Genomic DNA, 14,790 nt, shown 5'->3' with positions numbered 1-14,790 from the left:
TATTCAATCATCTTCTTTGCATTATTCAATCATCTTCTTCCGCGATAGAACATACCTGGATGCTGCACTCGTCAAAGCTGTTTTTCCGTGTAGACCAAGGCTCGACTCACGTACTTACTTCCCTTAGCGCTTAAATAGCCTACCTATCTAGTAAGTACTAGTAGAATTTTTGGCCTAATCAATCAAAGGATCGGTCAGCTCTCATCTGCTGCACCATGGTGCTGATCATAGAGATCCTGCCGTTGTGTGTGCCGGAAGACCGGCAAATCTCCCCCGGCAACACCATCGTCTCCGACGGCGGTTCTTTTGCCTTTGGCTTCTTCTCCCCTTCAAACTCAACGAGTACACCGGCCAAATTGTATCTTGGTATATGGTACAACGACATTCCTGACCTCACCGTGGTGTGGGTCGCCAACCGAGAAACCCCGGCCACCAACAACTCAAAACCGATGCTCTCCCTCACCAACAGCTCCAATCTTGTTCTGTCTGATGGTGACGGCCGTGCCCTTTGGATGACCACCAACATGGCGGCTTCCCCTGGCTCGTCTCCCCCGTCTGCGGTGCTTCTAAACACAGGAAACCTCATCATCCGGTCGTCAAATGGCACCATGTTGTGGCAAAGCTTCGACCACCTAACCGACACGTTGCTCCCGGGCATGAAGGTTCGGATCTGGTACAATACGGGCGCCAGTCAGCGGCTAGTATCCTGGAAGGGTCCAGGTGACCCCTCGCCGGGGAGATTCTCCTTCGGCGGTGATACAAGCACACTCCTCCAAGTATTCATCTGCGACGGGGCACGGCCGATAGTCCGTACCCCTCCATGGACAGGGTACCAAGTGACAAGCGAACATCAATACCAGCAGGGGAATAATGCCAGCGCAGATGTCATCACCTACCTGGCCGTCGTGGACAACAAAGAGGAGATCTATTTCACCTACACTTTCTCCGACGGCGCCCCGCACACCAGGTACATCCTAACATACTTCGGCGAGTATCAACTCCAAAGCTGGAGCAGCAAGACATCAGAGTGGTCCGTCCTCTGGAAGTGGCCATTTTCAGGGTGCAACATCTACGGCTACTGCGATGCGACGGCGGTCCCTACTTGTAAGTGCCTCAATGGCTTTGAGCCGGTAAGCATAGATGAGTGGACCGGTGGAAGGTTCTCGGCGGGATGCAAGCGCAAGGAGCCGCTGCTTGGCTGTAATGATAGCTTCTTGGCCTTGCCGGCGATGAAGTCACCGGACAGGTTTATGCTAGTTGGCGGGAACAAAAGCACGTGTGAGGACTGTGCGATAGAGTGCGGCCGCAACTGCTCCTGTGTACCATATGCGTGCGCCAACCTGAGCAGCAGCAGGTCCGGAGGAGATGTGACAAGGTGTTTGTTATGGACAGGGGAGTTGGTTGACACGGGCAATTTTGGCGCGGACCTTTTGGTTGCCACTGACACACTCTATCTCCGGCTTGCAGGCTTGGATGCAGCAAATGATACCAAATATTTCCCTGCACTAGTTCACTCAAGTATTGTGCTTGCATGGTTTGTCTTTTTATTCTATGTATTTATCGCAGGTATAAGGACAAAGAAGAATGCGGTGAAAATTGTACTGTCAGTTCTAGGAAGTGGTGTTTTGGTACTTATAAGCATTTGGTTGGCATGGATAAAACTGAAAGGTACTTTTCAACACATAGACAATCACACTCAGATAGTGCATTTGATTACCTGATCTTACAATTCGTATGTATTATTGTACTCTACTCTTGCGCTAGAAGATACTTGAATCAACGAAAAAAATGAGCAAATAACCGCTTAGGTGATTTTAAGCATTGTTTAACCAGCATGAGTGGCAACCACTGTAAGGATAATGGACAATCTGCTATGAAATAAGATGGGAGTACAGTGCTAGAGAAACTAGACTCAACATCCACAAGAATCAGGAAAGAACGTCCAACTCACTGATTTTGTGCTAACATGGTGGGAGCAAGAATGGGGGTGAGATGGAAGGCTAGGAAGAATACTTATCTTATCTAACATGTGTTGTGCATCTTATATGCTGCGTCATCAGCATATTGTTATTGTTTGATCTCTCATTTTCCGTATATACTAAGTATTTGCCACTGCCTGGCTGATAAAACTTACATTAAGGATAATAGGTTGACTTTCCCTGTCAGTTGTCGTCTATTGAAAGTTTGGCACCTCCGTGTCGACTCTTATATAGAACCTTTTACTTTTGTTATGTTGGTTTGTCTATTAGAGAATTAATGGCTATATATTGTGGTAGCAGGTAAGAACAAAAAATGAAAAAAAAAACACATAAGAATGCAACCTTCGACGATATGAGTACATCTTATGAACTTCGGGAAGGAAACGCTCCACATGAACATGAATTTCCATTTGCCAGATTCGATGAAATCTCCCAAGCAACGAACAATTTCTCTGAAACATGTACGATTGGACAAGGGGGCTTTGGTAAAGTTTACAAGGTAACTCGTTTGATACTTCCTACTATTTTTTAAAATCATTAATATTTTGTGGTCGCTGTGACAAACTTAAATCTAGATTTTAACTTCAAATACTCTAGGGGATGTTGGGTGGTCAAGAAGTTGCTGTCAAGAGGCTAAGTAAGGATTCTCAACAAGGAACAAAGGAATTCAAGAATGAAGTCATTCTAATTGCCAAATTGCAGCACAGAAACTTGGTTCTTCTTGGATGTTTTGGGGAGGGAGATGAGAAGTTGTTGATCTATGAGTATCTACCAAACAAGAGCTTAGATACTACTCTCTTTGGTACAAATTCTTGTAACACAAAATAATTCCCTTAAAAAGCTCAAAACAGCAATGTAACATATTGTTGCAATTCCTTCTGTTTACAGACGATTCAAGAAAGTTGATGCTAGATTGGGCAACAAGGTTTAATATAATCAAAGGGGTTGCTAGGGGACTTCTCTACCTCCACTGAGATTCAAGACCAACTATAATTCACAGAGATCTCAAGGCTGAAAATGTTTTGCTAGATGCAGAGATGAAACCTAAGATAGCAGATTTCGGTATGGCGAGGATCTTCGGTGATAACCAACAAGATGCAAATACCCAGCGCGTCGTCGGTACATAGTGAGTATCTAACGGGAAAAACTCATGTTAGTATTGAATAATTTAATTCCCATTCAATAACTCTTGTACTTGAATGATCAAGCAGTGGCTACATGGCTCCTGAGTATGCAATGGAAGGCGTCTTCTCTACCAAATCCGATGTCTATAGTTTCGGTGTATTACTACTGGAGGTTGTAACTAGTATAAGGAGAAACTCCTATAGTCAAAGCATGGGCTTCCCAAGCCTCACGGTCTATGTGAGTATGCTCAAGACTTATCTTGAGTTTTTTTAATGGAAGTGGACCGAATTTCTGAAGCGTCTTTTACTTTGTTCTAGACATGGAATATGTGGAAGGAAGGGAAGACTGCTGATTTACCGGACTCATCTATCATGGATACTTGTTCAACGGATGAAGTTTTGCTTTGTGTCCATGTAGCACTCTTGTGTGTGCAGGAGAACCCAGATGACAGGCCACATATGTCATCTATTGTGTTCGTCCTAGAGAATGGAAGCACTACACTTCCTGCCCCCAATAGCACAGCCTACTTTGCGCGACAAGGCGCCCAGATGGAGCAAATAAAAATTGATATTCAAACTTCCATGAATGGTGTTACTATCACCGAGATGGACGGGAGATGATTTTATTTTCATTTTTAGATAATATATCAAAATGCTCTTTGAAACTGTATGTATAACACGGCATTTCTTGTTTTGCAAAAAAAATGTATCACAAAAAAAAAATGCCGGTCTCTATAATTTCCAGGCATCCTGTGTTGTTCAGAAGTTGTTATCTTATGTGTTCTGTATTCTGTTTCTGACATCGGCAACATTATCTGTAGCAGAAACAAGATGCCCTCTCTGTAAAGTAGTGATCTAAAAGATCTTATATTTAGTTTACAGAGGGAGTACATATTAAGATACTTTAACACAATTGGGGATGAGAATAAAAACCAGGCTCCAACTGCATCGAGGATATAGCAGCCGGGCCGGTATAACTTATATTTCAGTCGCTAGTCTGACTGGTAAGCAAGTGACGATGGCATCCCAACTCCGACGTGAACAGCTGAGATGTCAACTCCATCCAACGCACACTCAACTACCCCAAGCCAATCTACCAAAATTCCACAAGCTTTGCATTATTCAATCCTCAGCCGAGATGTCAGTTTTGACAAGTCGTTCTCTCGTTCGTGATAGCAGTTTTTTGTTTTTGTTTTTTTTGCTTGTGACTTTGTGAGCAAGGCTCGATGCAAGCGAACCATCTTAGCACCACCAATAGTATGGCCTACTAGCTACCGATGGATTGGCCGGCTCCCCCATGCTGCACCACCACTGCTGTTCTGATCATTCTTATCCTCTTGCCGTTGAGTGTGTCCGCCGACGACCGGCTTGCTCCCGGTAAGCCGCTCTTCCCAAACTCCACCATCGTCTCCGACGGCGGTGCTTTCACCTTAGGCTTCTTCTCGCCTTCCAACTCCAGCATTCCAGCTGGGCTGTACCTCGGCATATGGTACAACGATGTTCCCGAGCTCACCACTGTGTGGGTCGCCAACCGAGAAACTCCGGCCACCAACACGACTACACTGATGCTCTCCCTCACCAACACCCCCAATCTTGTTCTATCCGACGGTGATGTCGGTGGCCGTGCCGTTTGGATGACAACCAACGTGGCTACTGTTTTGGGCTCGTCTCCCCCTGTGGCAGTGCTTCTGAACAACGGCAACCTCGTCATCCGGTCATCGAACGGCACCACGTTGTGGCAGAGCTTTGACCATCCCACCGACACGTTCCTCCCTGGCATGAAGCTCCGCATCCAGTACAACAAGCCTGGCACTAGTGACCGTCTTGTTTCTTGGAAGGGCCCTGGCGACCCTTCGCCGGGGAGCTTCTCCTATGGCGGCGATCCAATCACGTTCCTCCAAGTAATTCTTTGGGATGGGGAGCGCCGGGTTTCCCGCAGCGGGCCATGGACGGGGTACTTGGTGAAGAGCGAGCGCCGGTACCAGCAGGCGAACGCCAGCGCGGACATCATCATCTACCTAGCCGTTGTGGACAGCGATGAGGAGATCTACATCACCTACAGCCTCTCTGACGGCGCCCCACACACCAGGTACGTGTTGACCTACTTCGGAGAGTACCTAGTACAGAGCTGGAATAGCAAGACATCGACGTGGTTAGTCCTCGGGAAATGGCCATCCCCCGAATGCAACCGCTATGGTTATTGTGGCGCATACGGCTACTGCGATGAGACAGCGGCGCCAACGCCGACGTGCAAGTGTTTTGATGGCTTCAAGCCAGCAAACACGGTGGAGTGGACAAATGGTAGGTTCTCAGCAGGGTGCCGGCGAAAAGAGCCACTGCAAGGGTGCACCGACGGCTTCTTGGCCCTGCCAAGGATGAAGTCGCCTGACAGATTTTCAATTGTCGGCGGGGGCACGAGTACGTTCGAGGAGTGTGCGGCTGAGTGCAACCGCAACTGCTCATGCGTGGCATACGCATATGCCAACCTCGGCAGCGGCAGGTCCAGGGGAGACGTGACGAGGTGCCTGGTGTGGTCTGGGGACTTGGTTGACACTGGGAAAATAGGCGAAGAGCTCGGCAGCGACACACTCAATGTCCGACTTGTAGGCGTGGACGCAACATCATCTGGTGCCAAATCCCTCCCCCTATACTAGCTATGCTTGTTTTTTTTATGCTATGTATGAATTTAAGTATTTTGCAGGTAAAGGAACAAAGAGGAATGTTATGAAGATTGTGCTGCCAGTTTTAGGAAGCAGTTTTCTGGTATTTGTATGCATTTCATTGGCATGGTTAAAACTCAAAGGTAAACTTGCTATTCCGCTACGTGATAATCCATATTTACTTACCACAGTTTGGTGTCTACTTCTATATTGTGTCCTTCGACTACAAATCATTGAACCCACACAAAGTAGAGCGAAAAAACACTTAGGTGAGTTAATGATTGGTTTAACTGACATCCATTGCAAACGATGTGATGGCAATGGACAATATTCAAGCTATTTCCTCCATTGCAAATTAAATGAAGTTCAACTTTTGTCCGCGGTCAAGCCTTTAAATATGACCAAGTCTGCATGAAAAAATGCTAACATTTGCAACATTAAATATCCATAATATAAAAATAAATTTTATCACGAAACTAAATTGCTCTTTTAGATGTTAATATATTTCCTATAGATTTGATCAAACTCTAAATTCTGACTTAGGACAAAACTAAAACTTCAATAAATATGGAGGAAGTAGCAACTATGGGCATGTTATGAGCTAAGTTTTCTAAGCAAGTGGCGGCTAAGTTTCGTGGTTTCATCTAATGTTTTAGCTCCTTCCACCGTGTACCGAATAATATAAAGTAGCCATCGTTTTTTTTCTGCCTGCAGTTTTCTTGGTTTCTTTGGACTGGTATGACTTCTCATAACTGACATATTGGCCCGTTAGATAATTTTACTGTGTGGACTTGAATATTCTACTTGAACTCATTCTAGGATAAAAGCTATGAGACTCCGACCTTCCAATGGTTAGGATCACCTCCACCATAAAGAAGCTACCCTTGGAGCATATCCAGCCCTCCAAATATCTATAACTACCAAAAAAAAAGTATTTTTAGAGAGTTACACTATCTAACACTTCCTATAAATGTGTAACTCCTTCAAATATGATGAGATATGTTTAGGGAGGAGCAAATTCTGCCTATATCTGAGAAAAAAATGAATCTGAGATACTTATTAGGGGTTATAACATTGTGGGAGCAGGCAAGAGAGAAAAATGGAGAAAACGCAAGAATGTATCATTGGTAGGTACGAGTACCTCTTATGAACTTAGTGAAGGTAACCTTTCCCATGAACATGAATTCCCATTCATAAGATTTGAGGAAATTGCCTTCGCGACACACAGTTTCTCTGAAACATGTATGATTGGACAAGGAGGCTTTGGCAAAGTTTACAAGGTAACTCATTTCGTAGTTTTCTAATATTCTTATAAATCAACAAAATTGAGTGGTTCACATAACAAAAATCAAGCTCGTAACTTCAAATTTTCCAGGGGTTGTTAGGTGGGCAAGAAGTTGCTGTCAAGAGGCTAAGTAGGGATTCTCAACAAGGAACAAAGGAGTTTAAGAATGAAGTAATTCTAATTGCCAAACTGCAACACAGAAACTTGGTTCAACTTCTCGGGTGTTGTGCAGAAGGAGATGAAAAGTTGTTGATTTATGAGTATCTCCCTAACAAGAGCTTAGATGCTACACTTTTTGGTATAAATTCTAACAACACACTATTTTCGTAAAACAGCTCAAAACATGTTTGCTCACATTTTCATCGATATGTTTACAGATGGTTCAAGAAAAATGTTGCTAGATTGGGCGACACGATTTAATATAATCAAAGGGGTCGCAAGGGGGCTTCTTTACCTACACCAAGATTCAAGACTGACCATAATTCATAGGGATCTTAAAGCTGGAAATGTTTTGCTAGATGCAGAGATGAGACCCAAGATAGCGGATTTTGGTATGGCAAGGATCTTCGGAGATAACCAACAAAATGCGAGTACCCAGCGTGTTGTCGGAACGTAGTAAGTATGCATTGTGAAGCACTCATACTAAGTTTGGATCAATTCAACTCCCATTCCGTAACTCTTGCAATTGAAATGATCAAGCAGTGGTTACATGGCTCCTGAGTACGCAATGGAGGGTGTCTTCTCTACGAAGTCCGACGTCTATAGCTTTGGCGTGTTAGTATTGGAGGTCGTAACTGGTATAAGGAGAAATTCCAGTAATCAAACCATGGGCTTCCCTAGCCTCATAGTCTATGTAAGTACATACAAGACTTCCCTCAAGTTCCATTTTGTAGGTGTATGAGTTTCTGAAACAATTTTTAGTTTGACATACAAAATGAAAAATAATATGATGTTCTTGGTTGTTTCAGTCATGGAATATGTGGAAGGAAGGGAAGACAGAGGAACTGCCAGACTCATCTATCATGGATACTTGTTCACTAGATGAAGTTTTACTTTGTATCCACGTAGCATTGTTATGTGTCCAAGAGAACCCAGATGACAGACCCCTCATGTCATTAGTCGTGTTTATACTAGAGAATGGAAGCACCACACTTCCAGCCCCCAGTCGCCCTGCCTACTTTGCGCGGCGAAGCATTGAAATGCTGCAAATTGGAGATGATATTCAGAACTCTGTGAATAGTTTTACTCTGACTGAGATAGAGGGGCGATGAAACGATGGTTCTTCTGTTCTATAGCTGTTGAACATATTATCAAAAGATGTCTGGCAAAACAACATGGCTATGTAACACATCTGTTGTTTAGTAGTCATTACCTTTGAATGTGTTTTCTGTTCCACTATTGGCCTTGATACACCTCATTTTGGAAGACGAGAAAAACAAGTTATCGATTCGGTGACCATTTGGTGGAACGTGCTGTCATTTCTCTTTTCCATTTGGTTGCTTTGCTTTGGCTTTTATTTGTACAATTTAATTCTGTCTTTTGGAGAGAGAGTCCTCTTGCTAATTTGTGTTTTTAACACTTCCTGCTCCTAATTTCATTTCTCAAGGAAACTATAACCAACACAGGTCCAGGAAATAAGCAACATGAGTACAGGACCGTAGGCTTCCAGCTAGTAACCACCATCAGTTCCCAAAACAGCTCTAAACATAAGCTACAGGAGTCCCACCAGCTGATACAAATGGGGTTCTTTCTGCATAGTCTCCAGGACACATGTTCTATCTGGTCTCTGTACTCTGTTACTTGGTTAATGTAACGTGTGCGGTTTCTCTCAACAAAATAAATAAACAGCTAACAGCAAAAGCCTAACTGAACAAACAAACGATGAACTGAAAGAGGAGCCTGCCTCCATCATTGTACAGTTTGATCATTTTCTCAGTATTCTCTTTCTCCTCTTATTTAATGGATGAGGCAAATTTGTTGCCTCCGTTTCGAAAAAAATACAAATTAATATTCAATCCTAGTGCTACAGCATTCCGTGAACAAAAAAGTAAAAAAGAAAAAAGAAAAAACTGACTAGGCGCAAGGCGTACAACACCACACAGGGACCAAGACATGCCTTCAGCATCAGGTCGATTCAATATTGGAAACGTGGTGGATTTCCCTCCAATTATCAGGAACAGGTCTTCAAGGTGATTTACTATGGTTCACACCGCGAACGATCTCAGAAATAAACATAACAAATGAAGAATTTCAAGATTTACTATGGCATAATAATCATAATTTATAATTTCACCATGTGGTTTTATTTTCAAACAAGGTCTGCTAGCTGGAGCAACCAGGCCGGTATTGCTTACCATTTCGGTCACTAGCCTGACTAGTCAGCAGTGACAGTGGCATCCCAACTCCGACGTGGACAGCTGAGATGTCAAACTCCATCCAACACACTCTCAACTACTCCTGTCCAAAAGACTTTGAATTATTGAAGCATCTGCTTTCGCAATCGAACAAGATAGATAATACTTCCTCCGTTCCGAAATATAAGTCTTTTTAGACATTTCAAATGGTCTACAACATACGGATATATGTAGACATATTTTAAAGTGTAAATTCATTCATTTTGCTTTGTATGTAGTCACGTATTAAAATCTCTAGAAAGACTTATATTTTGGAACGGAGGGAGTAGATGCTGGAACTTGTCGTTCTCCTTCGTCAAACCATTTTCTTGCATGTGATCAAACCTCAATGCAAGACACCCACTTAGCAGTATCAATTCTGGCCTCAACTACCGATGGATTGGCCGGCTTTCCCATGCTTCTCTAGGATAGCAGTGTTGATACTTCTGATCTTCCTGCCGTTGAGAGCGTCCGAAGACCGGCTTGTACCCGGCAAAACACTCTCCCCTGGCGCCACCATCGTCTCCTATGGAGGTGCCTTTGTATTAGGCTTCTTCTCCCTGTCCAACTCCAGCACCCCGGCCCGGATGTACGTCGGCATCTGGTACAACAACATCCCTGAGCTTACCGTGGTGTGGGTTGGCAACCGAGGAAACCCGGCCAGCAACACGACTTCACCGATGCTCTCCCTCACCAACTCCTCCAATCTTGTTCTATCAGATGGTGACGGTGGCCGTGTCATTTGGACAACGACCAACATGGGTACTGCCGCGGGCTCGTCTCCCTCCGTGGCAGTGCTTCTAAACACCGGCAACCTCGTCGTCCGCTCGCTAAACGGCACCACGTTGTGGCAGAGCTTCGAGCACCACACCGACACGCTCCTTCCTGGCATGAAGCTCCGGTTCAAGTACATGCAAAATGGAACAAGCAACCGCCTGGTATCCTGGAAGGGTCCTAGTGACCCTTCGCCGGGGCGCTTCTCCTATGGTGGCGACACGAGCACATTCCCTCAAATATTCTTATGGGACGAGGAGCGTCCGGTGTCTCGTAGCGCTCCATGGACGGGGTACCTGGTGAAGAGCGAGCTTCGATACCAGCAGGCAAATAGCACTGCAGATGTTATCATCTACTTGGCGGTCGTCGATGGCGACGATGAGATCTATACTACCTACAGCGTCTCTGATGGTGCCCCACACACTAGGTACGTGTTGACCTACTTTGGATCCAAACGCACCCTTAGTGTTTGTCCAGTACAAGGGTAGTTCACATTTGCTTCCCTGAGTTTTGCATGTACTATTGTAATGTACCTTTGGCGTACAAATATTGATACCCATGCATAAAACTATAGCGAATAACTGCCTCGTCCGAGCCTAGCGCTGTTTTTAACCTTGGACTCAAGTGTAAGATTGAAAAATTATTCTTAGCACCAGCTTCGGTACATCATTGAGCACACCCTATGCTAGAGAAACCTACTCAACATGGCGATGCTTTGGAAAATGAGTGTGATGTGTGGCCACAGTACTATGGACTCGAAAATTGATGTGTTTAATCTAGGGAGAAATTATGTTTCCTCTAACATGCGTACTTTATCTTATATGTCAAGTGGTGACCATATTGTTAACTCCATTGGTTTCCACAATGAGAGAAGTAGACCATGCATTATTTTTTCTAAATTTTCTGAGCAGAGATAATAGACGGACATAAGTGATTTTAGGGGTAAAGCAACCTGTTTTTATAGGGAGATTTTACTGTACATCATACTACTCAACATAACAGGTAGTATTAAGTTAATCTAATGGTCAGCATGAGACGGTCGGATTTTAACTTAAGGACATATTGGTAATTATGTTTCGTCTAATTAATTAGACTGATTGCAGCGGACCGCCGCTGCAGGCCTCCGTCCCCAATGCCGGCCATCCATCGCTAGCAAAATAATCAGCCTGCAGGTCGCCGCCCCATGTTCTCGGCCATCCAGACGCTGCATGCAGGCTGGCTCCCCCTCCATCCCAACACCGCATGCACTACTCCCAGCGCACTGTCATCCCAACGCTGCCAAAAATCACAGCCTACGCTGCTTGCAGGCCACCGGCGGCTGCAGGAACTAACTTAATTAGCTAGCTTTTATTTTGGAAAAGAATGCACATGGCATGATGTAAAGAAGAGAGCTCGATGGAGTTGAATATTTACCATGATATGGCCTCGTATTCTAGTGTCTGCATGGTCATTCATGGGACGGGCTGGACAAGGTCAGGGTCATGCGGCCCAAGCCAAGGCTGTCGTCTATATGTCAGCGACCAGTTTCAGATACCGGAGGCTTGACAAGAAGACCAAAAATCGGGTAATCTATCCGCGGACGACAGACGGCAAGCGAGGAAGAGGGCATGCGGCCGGGGCGGCGCACTCGCCTTCGTCGTCTTCGTCAGGTGACCCACTCAAAATCCTGTAGGTTCGAGGGTAACACAAAGGCATGACAACTCGCCGCTGCCGACGGCTAGCTATGACGCGACGAGCGATGGCGACGGTGCGGGCTGGCAATGGCGATGGCAAATGAACGAGTGTGGGATGGAGAATTACTGCCTGAGATTTCAGGGGAAGGTGCCTGCGGGATGGATACATTTGAACTACCCAAGACGCCCTTAATTACTTAATATACTACCGAAAATCTAGTGTAGTATCTGCTCATCTGGGCCGTTGAACAAAAAAAATTAATGGTCCAAATTAATCTGATGTACCGTAAAAGGTCCCTTTTTATATGTCTATCATAATCATTTTAGAGGTGAAATGGTTATACATTATGAGTGCAGGCAAGAAAGAAAATGGGAGAAAACACAAGAATGTATTGTTGCATCCAATGAGTACCTCATATGAACTTGGTGAAGTACACCCTGAACACAATCATGAATTCCCATTTGTAACATTTGAGGAAATTGCACTAGCAACACACAATTTCTCTGAAACATGTGTGATAGGACAAGGAGGCTTTGGCAAAGTTTTCAAGGTAACACACTTAGTAATTACCGATAATTCGTTCTATAATCAAGAGATTTGAGAGCTTAATGTAACTGACAGCTAGGTTTTACCTTCAAATTCTCCAGGGATTGTTAGGTGGTCAAGAAGTTGCCGTCAAGAGGCTGAGTAGGGATTCTAAACAGGGCACAAAGGAGTTCAAGAATGAAGTAATTCTAATTGCCAAATTGCAGCATAGAAACTTGGTTCAACTGCTCGGGTGTTGTGCGGAGGGAGATGAAAAACTTCTAATTTATGAGTATCTACCTAACAAGAGCTTAGATGCCACCCTTTTCGGTACATATTATAAAAACACACCATAATTTCCTACAAAATACTCAAAAAATCGTGCTCATTTTTCCTTCTATATACAGATGATTCCAGAAAAATGTTGCTCGATTGGGATACGCGGTTTAGTATAATCAAAGGAGTTGCAAGGGGACTTCTTTACCTACACCAAGATTCAAGATTAACCATAATTCACCGGACGAAGATTCAAGATTCAAGATTAACCATAATTCCAAGACAACCCAGATGATAGGCCCCTCATGTCATCAGTTGTCTTCGTCTTAGAGAACGGAAGCACCACACTTCCAGCCCCGGATCGCCCTGCATACTTTGTGCGACGGAGCGTTGAAGCGGTGCCAATCGGAGATGATATTCAGACTTCCGTGAACAGTGTTACTCTTACCGAGATAGAGGGAAGATGATATTCAGACTTCATGTGTTGTTTGGAAGTCACTATTATCTCTGGTTGTATTTTGTCTTCTATTCCCCTTTTTTTTTCTCCTCATGACAGTCTCAGTTTGGAAAAAAAAAGGAAGGTGTCAAGGGGCACACAAAAATTTCTTGAAAAAAACAAGTCGAGGAAAGTGAAATCACAATAGACACAAGTGATGGAGTAGGTGGTGGTGTCCTTGTCACCCGTTGTTGCAATGGGTTTTCTGCGACAATGATCCATCCCGTGTACGTAAGACAAGCATGTTGACTGTCACGGAGTGCATGCGTTCATACATATGCAGCTCTGAAGTCATCAGCATCGCCATCTGGTAAATTTCCATCTAACCATCGTGGGCGACTCTCTGTGAATACAAGGTGATTTAGGCGTTGTTCGGTAGCTCTCCGCTCTGCAGCTCCGCGCCGGAGCGGAGCGACCCTCAGCCCATTTTCTAGGAGTCGCCCAAGCATCGCTCCGCGCGCTCCCGGGAGCTGGATGACTCCCAAACAGGACCTTAATCTGGTCCGATCTATGAATGGTTTCAGAAAGAGAACATAAACAAACGATGAAGCACCAGATTTACGCCCGCTACAAGCTATATATATAGCCTATAATTCATTATGTGCATCGATTGATACAAAGGCCCGAAGTATAGGTACCCTCCTTTTGCAAAAAAGATACAGTTACATACTACTTAATGATGCAATAGCGCGGAAGAGATGGAGCGGTAGGAGAAACCCTTCCCCCCGCGGCCCACCCGCGAGGCGGCCGGGGCGGACGCCCAGATCCCCCCGCCGTCAGCCCCCCTCCTCCTCCCTCCTCCCTCGCCGCCGCCAGGGGGCGCGGCCGGGCAAAGCCCGACCGGCGCCGGCGCCGGCGGGGTGTCTCCTTCCTCCTCCTCCCCGTGAGATGGGGCGACGCGGGCTCCTCCTCCGTGTGCGGACGCGGTGCGGGCGCGGGGCGCGTGGCGTTGCTTGGCCGGCTGCGTGGTGGGGCGCGTCTCGCCGCGGTGGCCGGATCCGCCCGGCAAACGGCGCGGGCGGCGGGCGGCGTGGGCGGCGGCTGGGGTCCGGCTTCGGGCTGCCGGGCGGCTGCGCTGGTTTCCTCTGCGTCGCGGGTGTGCGGCGGTGGTGCGGTTCGGCCGATGGCGGTCCGGTGACCTGGTGGAGGTGGCCGGCGGTGCGCGTGGTGGTGGTGCTTCCACTTGGCGGCTTTCTGTGCGGGGAGGCAGGGGAGCGGCTTGGACAGGGGCGGCGGCGTCGACGGCGTGCCTGCTGCAGCGCGAAGGCGGGAACTTTACGGGCCTCGGATCCCGGCCGGGCCGGTGTGGCCACGGGCCTGGAATGTTCCTGCTATTGCGTCCGGTCAGCTACCGTCTTCGACGGTGGAGGTGGGGCCCTCCCGCGTGCCAACGGTGCTGCTGCCCTAGTCCCGGCTCCTCTTCTTCTTTGTGCGGACCATGCTTCACGGTGCCGTGGTGAGACGGCGGGGGAAGCTTCGTGACCGGGTTGGCGCAGGGTGAGGGTCTGTTTGGTGGCGAGCTCTGGAGTGCCTAAGGTGGAGGTTGGGATCGGGAGAAATCCCTGTTGGCTTGGCCAACACCGACGCGGTGGCGCTTGTGGGTA

General features: G+C 46.2%; 2 protein-coding genes and 1 pseudogene across 2 annotated transcripts; all 3 read left to right on the top strand.

Annotated features, from left to right (window-relative positions):
* Positions 1-215: 215 nt before the first annotated feature.
* On the top strand, positions 216-3,732 carry LOC109754743 (G-type lectin S-receptor-like serine/threonine-protein kinase B120; annotated as a pseudogene).
* A 497-nt stretch (positions 3,733-4,229) lies between these two features.
* LOC109754732 (G-type lectin S-receptor-like serine/threonine-protein kinase At1g11300) lies at positions 4,230-9,172 on the top strand. The gene is made up of 7 exons (XM_020313642.4): positions 4,230-5,731; positions 5,805-5,906; positions 6,850-7,043; positions 7,139-7,346; positions 7,426-7,663; positions 7,751-7,901; positions 8,017-9,172. The coding sequence occupies exons 1-7, from the start codon at positions 4,381-4,383 to the stop codon at positions 8,317-8,319; spliced, it is 2,547 nt and encodes an 848-aa protein (XP_020169231.1). The 5' UTR covers positions 4,230-4,380; the 3' UTR covers positions 8,320-9,172.
* Positions 9,173-9,793: 621 nt separating this feature from the next.
* Positions 9,794-13,133, top strand: LOC109754818 (receptor-like serine/threonine-protein kinase SD1-8). Its single transcript, XM_073499298.1, has 4 exons — positions 9,794-10,682; positions 12,218-12,439; positions 12,537-12,744; positions 12,822-13,133. The coding sequence occupies exons 1-4, from the start codon at positions 9,837-9,839 to the stop codon at positions 12,983-12,985; spliced, it is 1,440 nt and encodes a 479-aa protein (XP_073355399.1). The 5' UTR covers positions 9,794-9,836; the 3' UTR covers positions 12,986-13,133.
* Positions 13,134-14,790: the final 1,657 nt, after the last annotated feature.

The sequence above is a fragment of the Aegilops tauschii genome, chromosome 5, assembly GCF_002575655.3.
Source record: "Aegilops tauschii subsp. strangulata cultivar AL8/78 chromosome 5, Aet v6.0, whole genome shotgun sequence".
In the NCBI taxonomy this organism is placed as follows: domain Eukaryota; kingdom Viridiplantae; phylum Streptophyta; class Magnoliopsida; order Poales; family Poaceae; genus Aegilops; species Aegilops tauschii.
Note: the sequence above shows the minus strand (reverse complement) of the source record. Positions and strands in the feature narration are given on the sequence as shown.

Coding starts and splice junctions, on each gene's coding strand:
- LOC109754732 (XM_020313642.4), top strand. CDS start 4,381: ATGGATTGGCCGGCTCCCCCATGCTGCACCACCACTGCTGTTCTGATC. Junction 5,732..5,804: donor CGTGGACGCAACATCATCTG/GTGCCAAATCCC, acceptor AGTATTTTGCAG/GTAAAGGAACAAAGAGGAAT. Junction 5,907..6,849: donor GGCATGGTTAAAACTCAAAG/GTAAACTTGCTA, acceptor TTGTGGGAGCAG/GCAAGAGAGAAAAATGGAGA.
- LOC109754818 (XM_073499298.1), top strand. CDS start 9,837: ATGGATTGGCCGGCTTTCCCATGCTTCTCTAGGATAGCAGTGTTGATA. Junction 10,683..12,217: donor GATCCAAACGCACCCTTAGT/GTTTGTCCAGTA, acceptor ATCATTTTAGAG/GTGAAATGGTTATACATTAT. Junction 12,440..12,536: donor GCTTTGGCAAAGTTTTCAAG/GTAACACACTTA, acceptor CAAATTCTCCAG/GGATTGTTAGGTGGTCAAGA.